A 12217-nucleotide genomic window follows, 5' to 3' on the forward strand; every position below is an offset into this window, starting at 1 on the left:
CATGGCTCTTATTCTTCTGAGAACAATTATTACAGAGCACTTTCCTATTGAGAGTATTTATTTGGAGTAAAAGCAAATCGTAATATCTATCATAGCTTTAAACAGGTCTTGCCTCACCTGGGTCTTAAGTCTTTCACTTGTAAACAGAAGGATTGTGCTAACCAATGTCATGTGCTGTGACTTTGAGCGTTTCCCCAAAGCAGAGTGGGTTGATCTTCACATTGCCACAGTGTGGGTTCTGGAGAACAGCAGTGACACACCAGTGCTAGTTTCCAGCAGTCTTGTTCTAGCAGTTTCTTGTTGGAGAGAAGATGCTTTATCTGGTTACAAATTTGTTTTTCAGTTGCCTTCCTGGACAGTTTTTAGTAAGCAATGTTCTGATGGTCTGTTTCATTTTACATCAGAGATACTCTCTAAGAAGTGTGACTTTCTTTTAGTGATAGTGGAGAGTTTGGAGGAAGCTGGGTATTGAGAAAGAAAATGTTCTTGCTTTAATTTGGTTTAGCCCTTGTCATTAATCTGCCTGTCCATCTTCCATGGCTGCCTGAATGCCTTTGTTGCCTGTTGAGCTTTCCAGACCCCAGGGGGGAACTGTCTCTTTGTCTGTTTCTCCTCAGCACACCAGTTATATACCCCTCAACCAGAGAGTTAAAGTCTAATTACAGTAGGGCTGTTCTTAGTGGGATTTCACTGCTCAGCATCCATGGAAATCCCACTAGAGATGTCACTAACATACATTGTTTCATGTAACCCAGCAGTAAAATGAAGCATAGACATAGACTTAAGTGTTTTAAACAAACCTCAAGACCACTAAAACTTCCTGGTTAGCTCTCTGCCTATAATTCTTATCAGTTTGTTCCCTGCAGAGCTAGTGAATAATTGGTATTCTCTTTGTGTGAGCCCATCCTGGTCAGAAAAGGGTTGGATCCCCTAAAGCTGAAGTGACAGGCAGTTATATGCTGCCCTATGTGGGTGCTGGAAACCAAACTCCTGTGTCCTGGAACAGCAGCAACTGCTTTTAACCCCAGACTCAAAGGTCTTCTCAATTGAATGTGGCTTACCTAGTTATTCCCCAGATCTTACCAGATGAGCTCTCCTAGCTTGTTGCAGCTTGTGTGTTGGTTGTATTCCTTGTTTATCACATTGAAAATCGCCCAGGGCCCTTTACTTTGGTTGTCAGTGATGACCACAGTCTCTCCAAACATCTGCTATTTGTGCTCATTTTTGTTGTTGCCAAAAGCAGTGCTATTTATATCTATACATGTGTACTTTTAGGAAATGTTAATTTAAAAATGAATCAGGGAAAAATGATTCAGGCAAAGGACATCCTTTCAGTGTTGGTTTGTATTAGCATATGTGTGGTAATGGGAGATGCCTTCTTGGGTTTCAGAGTGATGTTTGAATTGTGATGCTTAAGTCACAGAAAATAAACGTTGTCCCACTTTGTCTTTTAGGACAGCAGGATTAAGCTCCAGTGTTGAGATTGCACCTGGCCTGGGTACAGAGGCAGGGGCAGGATTTATCTCAGTCCAGGGAAGAGTCAGTAACAGACCAGTGATTGGATCTAACTTGAGCCCCAACCACCAAATACAGCTATTTTAGTAAATTAGAGGTTGTTAATATACATAAATATTAGGAGCAAGGACCTGTATAACTTATAGTATACAGATGTTTTTCATGTGAAAATAAAACAGTTAAGTAGTACAAGCCCTATCTTTGCTTGACTGTGTGTCCTCCAAGGGAAAAACATTTGAAGAATTCAGAACCAAGCGGGGAAGCAGGTGTTTGGGTAAACACATTTCCCTGGGTACATGTATACTAAGTAACTCTTTGTAATTCTAATGAGTACACACAAAAAGGTTAAGGGGATCTGTCTTCCTCAAATCTGCCTGGAGAAATAGAAGAATGAAAGACTACCACTGTGGGCCTCCATGTCACTTTTGGGGAGGGGGGACCTTTCTCTTTAATTCTCTTGGTGGAAGTGTCCAAAATGACTCTAAGGTTTTTGGAATGCCCTGACATTTCTGCCCTTTCATCAAAACTTTGCAGCAGTCTGAGGCTAAAAAGGAAATAAATTGAAAGCTGACCAGCACAGCCTCTGTTGTCTATGTGACCAGCATAGCCTGTGTTGTCTATGTTTTTGTTGCTGTGTTGTTTATGCATATGGAGGCCAGAGAACAACCCCAGCCTTGGTCATGTTCTTTAAGCACCATCTACTTTATGGCTGTGGGTTTGTTGTTGTTCTTACTTCTGTCGGTGTTTTATTAAGACAGCAGGCTCCCTGGTCTGAAGTTTGCCAAAGCTGGCCAGTGATGTGTCTGTCCTGATCTCCTTGGGACCCTAGGGAAGTCCTGATATGTTTCTGTGCTAGTTTTTTACTTGTTGTTTTGAGACAGGGTTTCACTGTGTAGCCCTGGCTATCCTGGAACTCACTAAGTAGACCAGGCTGGCTTCTGCCTCCAGAGTGCCTCGGATTAAAGGTGTTTGCACCCCTATGCTAGGGCCCTGGGCTACATGGGCTCTGAGGAAATTGATGAGATTCTTGGTTTTTAAAGTACCATGGAGTTGTCACCCCCACTCCCATGTACTTCTTTAGATACCATTTAAAAAATATCATTTTAAATATGTCTCAAGATGCCAGTGAGATGGCTTAGCTGTTAAAGGCCCTTGTGACCCAGCCTGACAACTGAGTTCAATTTCTGGGACACATATGGAAGCAGGACAGAACTGATTTCCGTCAATTGTCCTCTGACCTCCCCCATGATATCTGTGTACATGCACGTACACACACAAACACACGTAAAAATTTGTAATAAAAATTTTAAAGAATGTTTCAAGTGTGTTTTGCTTCCTTAGACTCTAAAATACTGGTGGTTTGTTAGATTGCACATATGGCTGGGCATACAGTATGAATTTAATAAGTTCATTTTGAGTGAAAATGTCTCAGTAATTCTCTTGGGTGTTGAATTAGCTCTTGCTGTGGCAACGAAGAGCCCCAGTCTTTGTGGCTTTCACTCTCAAACATCATTTCTTCGCTTCACTCTGCATGGCTGCTCAGCTGGTTCAGCCCCTCCAGCCTCACGTGGTTTGTTCACTCTGAGATCTATTTCGTGTGGAACCCATGGGGGCAGGCTTGTATCTGCTTCCAGAATGATCTCCAGGTGAAACAGGAAACAGCTCGTTCTGAAGGTTCTTTGCAGAACTTGTCTGCATTCCACTGGTCAGAGTGAGGAATATGGTAAGACACATATCCAAATTAAAAGAACAGGAAAGTGGAGTTTGCCTCTGGGATGGGAGATATGAGGGTGAATGTCTGTTGAGAATTGAACAAAATGTTTATTAGAAATAATTAGTCCATTTTCTTAAGTGTCTTTCAGCCTTTTTGATTTCTTCTATTGAGAATTTTTCTTCAGTTCTGTACCCCATTTTTTTAATAGGGTTATTTGGTGTTTTGTTGACTAGTTTCTTGAGTTCTTTTTATATTTTGGAGATCAGCCCTTTGTCGGATATAGGATTGGTGAAAATCTTTTCCCAGTCTGTAGGCTGCCATTTGGTCTTGTCCACTGTGTCCTTTGCCTTACAGAAGCTTCTAAGTTTGAAGAGGTCCCATTTATTAATTGTTGATCTCAGTGTCTGTGCCCCTGGAGTTATTATGTTCAGGAAATGATCTCCTATACCAATTTGTTCAAGGGTACCTCCTACTTTCTCTTCTAAGAAGTTCAGTGTGGCTGGATTGATGTTGAGGTCTTTGATCCATTTGGACTTGAGTTTTGTGCATGGCGACAGACATGGGTCTATCTGCAGTCTTCTACACACCCTCATCCAATTGTGCCAGCACCATTTGTTGAAGATGCTGTCCTCGCCCCATTGTATAATTTTAGCTGTTTTGTCGAAAATCAGGTGTTCATAGGTGTGTGGGTTAATATCAGGATTTTCAATTCGATTCCATTGGTCTACCTGTCTATTTTTGTGCCAATACCAGGCTGTTTTCAGAACTATAGCTCTGTAGTAGAGCTTAAAGTCAGGAATGGTGATGCCTCCTGAAGTTCTTTTATTGTATAGGGTTGTTTTGGCTATCCTGGGTCTTTTGTTTTTCCATATAAAGTTGATTCTTATCCTTTCAAAGTCAGTGAAGAATTGTGATGGGATTTTAATGGGGATTGCATTGAATTTGTAGATTGCTTTTGGCAAGATTGCCATTTTTACTATGTTTATCCTACCTATCCAAGAGCATGGGAGATCTTTCCATTGTCTGGTGTCTTCTTTAATTTCTTTCTTTAGAGCCACAAAGTTCTTATTATATAGGTCTTTTACTTGTTTGGTAAGTGTTACACCAAGATACTTTATGTTGCTTGTGGCTATTGTCAAGGGTGATGTTTCTCTGATTTCTTTCTCTGTCTCTTTGTCATCTGAAAAAAAGTAGGGCTACTGATTTTTTTGAGTTTATCATGTATCCTGCTAGTTTGCTGAAGGTGTTTATCAGCTGTAGGAGTTCCCTTGTAGAGTTTATTGGGTCGCTTATGTAAACTATCATATCATCCGCAAATAGAGACAGTAGTGCTCAACATCCTTAGCTATCAGGGAAATGCAAATCAAAACAACTTTGAGATACCATCTTACTCCTGTCAGAATGGCTAAAATTAGAAACACCAATGACAACTCATGCTGGAGAGGATGTGGACAAAGGGGAACACTCCTCCACTACTGGTGGGAGTGCAAACTCATACAGCCATTTTGGAGATCAGTATGGCGGTTCCTCAGGAAAATGGGAATTAGTTTACCACAGGACCCGGCAATCCCCCTCTTAGGCATATACCCAAATGATCCATATCCATGCAACAAAGACATCTGTTCAGCTATGTTCATAGCAGCACTATTTGTAATAGCAAGAACCTGGAAGCAACCTAGATGCCCCTCAATTGAAGAATGGATAAAGAAGATGTGGCATATCTACACAATGGAATATTACTCTGCAGAAAAAAATAATGGTATCTTGAAATTCTCAGGCAAGTGGCACTTGAAGAAACCATCCTGAATGAGGTAACCCAGTCACAAAAAGAGGAACATAGTATGTACTCACTCATATATGGATTTTAGACCTAGAGCAAAGGATTACCAGCCTATAATTCACACCACCAGAGGAACTAGGATACAAGGTGTATTCTAAGAGATTCATATAAAGTCCCTCACAGAAGCGGGAAGGGACAAGTCCCCCCAGAGCACAGGGGAAGTAGGGGAGGGCAGCGAATGGAGAGAGAAGTAGGAGAAAATGAGGTGGAGGAAAGGAAAACACGTGCAACCAGGAAGATTGAGCCCAGTTAGGAATAGAAGACAGGAAGGGAGAGATAGATAGATAGATAGATAGAGAGAGAGAGAGAGAGAGAGAGAGAGAGAGAGAGAGAGTGAGAGAGAGAGAGAGAACATAAAAGAAGGAGCCAATATTGGTTTGAAGAGAAAATTGAAACCAAAGAAAGGTCTAGAGACCTACAAGACTGCCGCCCACTAACAATTTGAGCTTCTGTGGAAAGGCTACCATAAATGCCCTTCCCGGATAGTGAGATCAACAACTAACTTGTCCATGGAGCCCTCATCTAATATCTGTTGGAAACAGGAGCAAACACCCATACATAAACACTGAGTCGAAGTAGACCCCAGATGCAGATGGAGAGGACAAGACCAGGCTGCAGAAACACATAGAGACAGCTGACCTGAACAAGGAGGAGCTAACAGGCCCCCAGACTGATAGCTGGGAAGCCTGCATGGGACTGACTCAGGCCCCCTGAATATGGGTCTCAGCCGGAAGGACTGAGCAGTCTAAGGGACCTCAGACAGTGGAGCCAGGATGTATCCCTGGTGCACAAAAGGACCTTGAGAACACATCCCCCATGGAGGGATAACTGCCTTAACCTAGAAACAGGAGAGAAGCCCTAGTCCCTACTTCAAATGACCTGTCAGATCTACATGACCTCACCTGGATGGCATTCCCCTACATATGGAATTGGGGTGGGGGGATGGGAGGGGAGGGTGGTTAGGGTGCATGTGAGAGGGCAGAGAGGGTAAAAGGGGGGAAGGGAGGGAGGGAGGGAGGGAGGGAAAGGAAACTGGGATCGACATGTAAAATAATAAATAAAAAAAATAATAATAAATAATCAGTCCAACTCAATCAGAAGCATAGTAAGGAGCTAGTGGGACAGAGGCCTCTATCAGAACTCATCAGGGTGACTTTGGTCACAGCATTGTCACAAGAGCTTCCTCACAGTTATGTCAGGGGACCTTAATATCAGTATGGAACACACATGTGTTCTTCTGTGTTCTTTACTTAGGGGAACTTGATGGCACATAAGCTCAGTCTTGTTTCTGTGAGGGTGCATTTCTGACAGAGTGTGTGGGCTACTTGCAGTGTCCCTGCTGCCTGGAAGGTGGGTGACATGCATGATTGTGGCTTTCAACACAGCTTTCTCAGCCTCTAAAACCTTTGTTTTGGTGATAGCTTTGAGAAGGGAGGGACTATGATGTAAAACAAAACATTAAAGTAATGTTTCTCAACCCTGTGGGCTGCAACCCCTTGAGGGTCAAATGGCCCTTTTCACAGGGTTGGTATATCAGATTTACATTACGATTCATAATAGCAGCACAATTACAGTTATAAAGTAGCAACGAGAATAATTTTATGGTTGGGGGTCACCACAGCCTAAGGAACTGTATTAAAGGGTCCCAGCACTAGGAAGTTTGAGAACCATTTCATTAAATGAATTTTTTTTTCTTTAGAGATATTTTAAATATGAGATGAAAAGAATTTGGCGAAGAGGGAGGTTTCCAAAGGCTGGGAACAGAAAAGATTTAATTGAAACTTCAGTTATTTTAATGGAAGCACCTCTCAGCATCAACACAGGAAATAGCAATGTCTTCCAGCTAAAACTTGGTGCCTTCTAGCTTTAAGCTCTGGTCCCACTGCTTTCTATCGTGGATTTTCCGGCAAGTCACACTTACACCTGTGAAATGAGCAGTTCAGTTGTCTGTTGCTTTTCAGCCCCAGATCTGTTTGCATCATCTTGTTTGTGCTCCTGGAACTTTCTCCCCGTCTAGTTACTGTTTCTTGTCAGAATAGGCACCAAAGGAGGAAGGGCTGCCTCTTCTGATTTCGCATGCTTTTCTGTGGCATACACACCTTAGTTCAGTAGGCTCTCCTGATCCAGGAAGGGCACCTTACCAACAGATTCTACTCAGTGAGGTCTCCATGGCTTTCTCTAGCATCCCCTAAAGTGGCTTTCTAGTAAATTAATTTATATGATTCCTTAGTAAAATTTGTATGATTCCTTAGTAAAATCCCCAGACTTCCATGCTTTGTTCTTTTCATAAAATCTGCAAGTCATCGCTGGTTGGACTGGCCCTTTTGGTACTCCAGCCCTGGAAGTCATGCGGCTTCTTAGAGCTGCATCTATTTACATCTGAGCAGCTATTCTCCTGATACACTTAGTAGTATTTTATATCAGGATTTCTCTGTTTAAGTTAGCTTGTGGTTTCTGTCTTCTAATCTTACTTTGACTGATATATTTGGCTTATAAGTAGCAGTTCCATTTTCATAAGTTCTTCTGAGACTAATACATGTAAAACACTTAGAATTGTGTCAGACAGTACATATTTATCAGTGTCAGTGATGTTGCTATTGTCACCATTATCCTTATTGCCACCAGCATCATCTCAAAGTGACATTTCTGTCGTTTGTCCACAGGATGTTTCGTCTCAACACCCTTTCTGCATTGGCAGAACTAGCTGTGGGCTCTCGATGGTACCATGGGGCATCTCAGCCTGCACAGACCAAGCGAAGACTGATGATGGTGGCTTTCCTGGGAGCATCCGCAGTGACTGCCAGTACTGGTCTCTTATGGAAGAAGTGAGTGTTATTTTCTGGTATGAGTTTATGTTAGAATTCCTTTGCTGGATCATTTGATATTGATGATGTTGATCTGTGAAATAGGATTTTTCAGATACTTGGGCTATCCTCCCTCCCAGAGCGGCAGGTAGGAAACAGTGCCTCAAGCTCTGCCTGTCTCCCCACTGAATATTAGCTGAATATTTGTATTGTGAGATAGAAATGGCTTTAAAAAAAAAAAAGGATGTCTTCTGAAACTTCAAAATTTGGTAGCCACATGAAACCGATAATCCTCGGTACTCTTGTGACAGCTGGTCACTTCCTTAGTAGATACTGAGCCTTGCTTGGAGGGAAAAGAAAATGTCATGAGCTTCAGGCCTCTATTTTTCTGTCTCTGCCATACTTTGTATTTGTCTTCCACTTCATTTACCCTGTCTTCAAGTGGCTACCATTATGCATGGCTTTCAGAAACAGTACATTTTTAAAATTAATTCTATTGCATAAGTATATAACAAGGTCTACCCATTTTTAAATATAGCCCCATGGTTATTAACAAATGTTTATAGTTGTGTAACCACCCCCAAATCAAGAAAGAGGACATCTTCCGTGTCAGTCTCATATTACCCACAATTCCAAGCAACTGCGGGGCTAATTTCTATCACTGTCACTTTGTGTTCCTGAAATTTAATCTCCATGGGATCATAAAGAATTTTTCCCTTGGAGTATAGGTGTGCTAGCATAGCCTCCAGTCACAACCCATGTGGGTGCTGGGAACATAATCCAGGTCCTCTGCAAGAGCAGCCCCTGCTCCGAGCCACTGAGCCATCTTTCTAGCCCCCAGATACTATAGAGAGCTGATGGTGTTAATAATTTAAATATATTCTTTCAGCTCTTTCAGTTATCCATTTTTCTTGATTGTGTATTTGTATTTATTATCTTCCCTTGATAGTGATGGGTTATGTTCTTTTCCTCTCATTTACTTTAGAGTAGAGGTTTTTTTTTTTTTAATCATTAACTTGGTATTTCTACTTTTTTTCCCAATATAGGAATTTAATACTGTCTTCTACACAGTGCTTTAGCTGTGTCTCACATTTTTAATATATTGTCTTTACTCAGTTCATATTATTTCATACTTCTTCTTAGTCTTTATTATTCTAATTAGCTACTTGGAAGTCTGTTGCTAACACTTAAAAATATTTGATGATTTTTTTCCCTCGTACTTTTGCTTTGTTTTGTTTTGGGTTTGTATGTAGCTCAATCCACTGTACTTACTCAAGTAATGGAGAGAGTTTTATTTTGTTATTGAAACAGAGTCTCCCAGACTGGCTTAGAACTTGTAATGTAGACTGCCCTCCAGCTCAGATCACCTACCTTAGCTTCCCCCTGGTACTCTGATTATAGGCACACACCTCCACACTCCCTCTTCCCCCACTTGTTTTTATGGCTGATTTTGTCTCTGACCAAAACTTATAAGACACAGCTCTGTTTTTTATTAACATGTTTTTAGTGTATTAACTGTAAGTATTAATGGCATCTTGTGTGCTATTTCCTTGAATGCATATACTGTGTGTTGGTTTTATCGTTGAGGGATAGTTCTGGACATCAAGTCTACCTATATGCCAGGCAAATACCCTACTCTGCCCTTTTCTCTATTTCTTCCTTTTTCCTTCTCTCTTCCCTCTTTGTATTCTCTCTAAAACCAGGACTGACAGGCAGTTCCTAAGGGACTGGCTAGCTGTGTATGCTAAGCCCCTGTTGAAGTTGTTGTTATGCACAAGCAGCACTAGTAGACCACAGCTGAGGCATAGTAGAACCCAATTAGAGACTTGAGTTCCATATAATCTTCATGTATCACAGAATATTATTGTTTTGATTCCTTTCAACCATTTAAAGATGTAGAAACCATTCTTAGGTCAAGGACTTTAAGAAACAGATGAGAGGCTAGATTTGACCTATGAGTCATAGTTTGCCAATCTCTGCTCTGGACCGTGTGTTAAATATCTTGTGTTTGTCATAACCTACCTTTAGGCAGTGTTCTATTGCTCACCATGTGTGTAAGAACTCTGCAATGACTTCTTTTAATTTCCCTTCACTAACTTTTGTTATTACTCTTTTATGCATTCCATGCCTATATTCTATTGCCAGTTACTTCTGCTTTAAATTAAATTTTAAAGGGGCAGGCCTGGGCATGGTGATGCATGCCTTTAATCACAGCTTGGGAGACAGAGACAGGTGTATCTCTCTGAGTTTGAACCTGGTCTACAACTCACATTCCAGGACTGCCAGGACTATGTAGAGAGACCCTATCTTGAAAACAAAAAAGAAAGTTGATGAATTGGTTGATGAATAAAACACTGTTGGGCAATGACTAGGGCTTCTTATTGGCTAGCTTTGTCTCAATTATTAACCAATTTCTGTCAGTCTATGTATTGCCACAAGGCTATGGCTTACCAGTAATGCCCAGCATTACTCCTCTGGCAGCATCAAGACTCTGGCCCCCTGCCTTCCTTACCCAGAATCCTCCTCATCTCCTAGTCCCACCTATCTTCCTGCCTCGTTGACCGAACAGTGTTTTATTCACCAATCAATAAGAGAAACATATACAAAAGGACATCCCCATCAGAAAGTGGCAGCCATTGTCTTTAGTTGTTTCCCCACTGGTAGCCCAGCAGCCTCTGTGGATGGCTCTAGACCACCCAGGTGGCCCTGGTTAAACTAAGTAGATCCCAAAACAAAACAAAACAGATGTGGATGTAGAAATGGACCTTCTGGTGGGGAGCATAAGAACATATGTGAGAGTAGATAAGCAGGTCTTTGATGATGTTGAAGATTAGACTGTCAAAGTTATTGTCCTCTCTTCTTAGATAGAAATATTAGGTCCAATACTTAAACTTTCCAGTTTAGGACAATTTTGTAGTAATCTCTGTTGCGCCTTTACCCTAGGACTGCACATGTAAGTCTTGCCAATTGTTCTGTGTTGCTTCACTGGCAGTAGGTCTTAAATTGTGTATGTTTTTACATTTCCTTCTCCTAGAGCATACTTGATATTTGCTATCATTGTATATAGTTTTGTATTAAGCCTAAACCTTCTTTAGACTAAAAGGGGAATTGTAGTGATAATATTCACCTCTGCACCTGTAGCACTGATCATGCCTTTTGGGCGTGGTCACAGGTGCAGATATGATCTGTCAAACAAAAAAGAATGGGGGGTGGGGTGGTCAGAAGCCCCTTTGGGTCTCAGGAAGCAGGATCTGTCTCTTTGGAGCAGGAACACCGCAGCAGTTACTTTTTATTTTCTGTGTAAGTTATTTACTAATAAGTTCCACTTCAATTATACTAGGTCTGGTGAATTCTAATTTCCACACCTTCAATCAATTTCAATATATGAAATTGTCAGAGAGCTCTTTGTGTGTGTGTGTGAGAGAGAGAGAGAGAGAGAGTGTGTGTGTGTGTGTGTGTGTGTGTGTGTGTGTGTGCGCGCGCGCACGCGCGCGAATGCGAGTGTGTATTGGTCAGAGGAGAGCTTGCTGGAGTTGGTTCTATTCCTTCCACTACGTGGGTTCCAGGGATTGAACTCAAGTCTTTGAGATTGATGGCATGTGCTGAGAGTCATGTTGCCAGTCTGAGAAATTCTAAAAAAGAGAGTAAGATTTTTGCATTTACCCACACGGTTTCCATTTCTGGTGCTCTTCATTCCTTTATGTTGATGCACATTTTTTCCCACTTAAATTTGCCTGTATTTGTAACTTAACTCTTCTGTGCAGTGCCAGCCAGGAGATGCCTGGTGCTTTTCTGTCTTTACTTGAGTATGACTTTACTCAAAAAGAAAAAACAAGCTTAGAATTGGCATGCCAGGATTCACTGTGATGGATGGTGAGTAACTCCCTGCTTTGTGCTCTAAATCAAGAAAAAACACAGAAATCACAAATGAATCAAATTCTACAATTTAGTTAGCATAATAATATTTTAAATTGTGCTTGTAGGAAACTAATTGAAATAAATTCACACTCTCTTTCTGCCTGCGGGTCTATCTCTTGAGGCATAGTCCCTGGCTCCAAAAAGTAACCCAGAAGCTATCTCCAGTAGACAACTGCTCACAAAGGAGAAATTAGTTTCTCCAAGGGAGTCTCACTGGGTATACAAACCCTGGCAATAGATGGCCAACCCAAAATGAACTCCAAGCTATTTTTGGAGTGGTTAATTGTTTGGTTGTTTTTTGTTGTTTTGTTGGTATTGGTGGTTTTTGTCTCATAATCTTTGTTTGGGCATTTTACCATACTGGTCTTTTACTTATATATTGTGATTTCCAATTCTGTGCTTTTATGGTGTTTGTGTTTCTTTGCT

The 12217-nt window shown here is 41.3% G+C and overlaps 1 protein-coding gene across 1 annotated transcript in view; it reads left to right on the plus strand.

Moving 5' to 3' along the window:
- Positions 1–12217, plus strand: part of Micu1 (mitochondrial calcium uptake 1) — a 145745-nt gene that overhangs the window by 18222 nt on the left and 115306 nt on the right. The window contains exon 2 of the mRNA XM_051186738.1: positions 7733–7894. Within this exon, the coding sequence (XP_051042695.1) occupies positions 7734–7894 (161 nt within the window). The 5' untranslated portion in view covers position 7733. The remainder of the gene's footprint in view (positions 1–7732; positions 7895–12217) is intronic.

The sequence above is a fragment of the Phodopus roborovskii genome, unplaced genomic scaffold (genome assembly GCF_943737965.1).
Source record: "Phodopus roborovskii unplaced genomic scaffold, PHOROB, whole genome shotgun sequence".
NCBI lineage: Eukaryota > Metazoa > Chordata > Mammalia > Rodentia > Cricetidae > Phodopus > Phodopus roborovskii.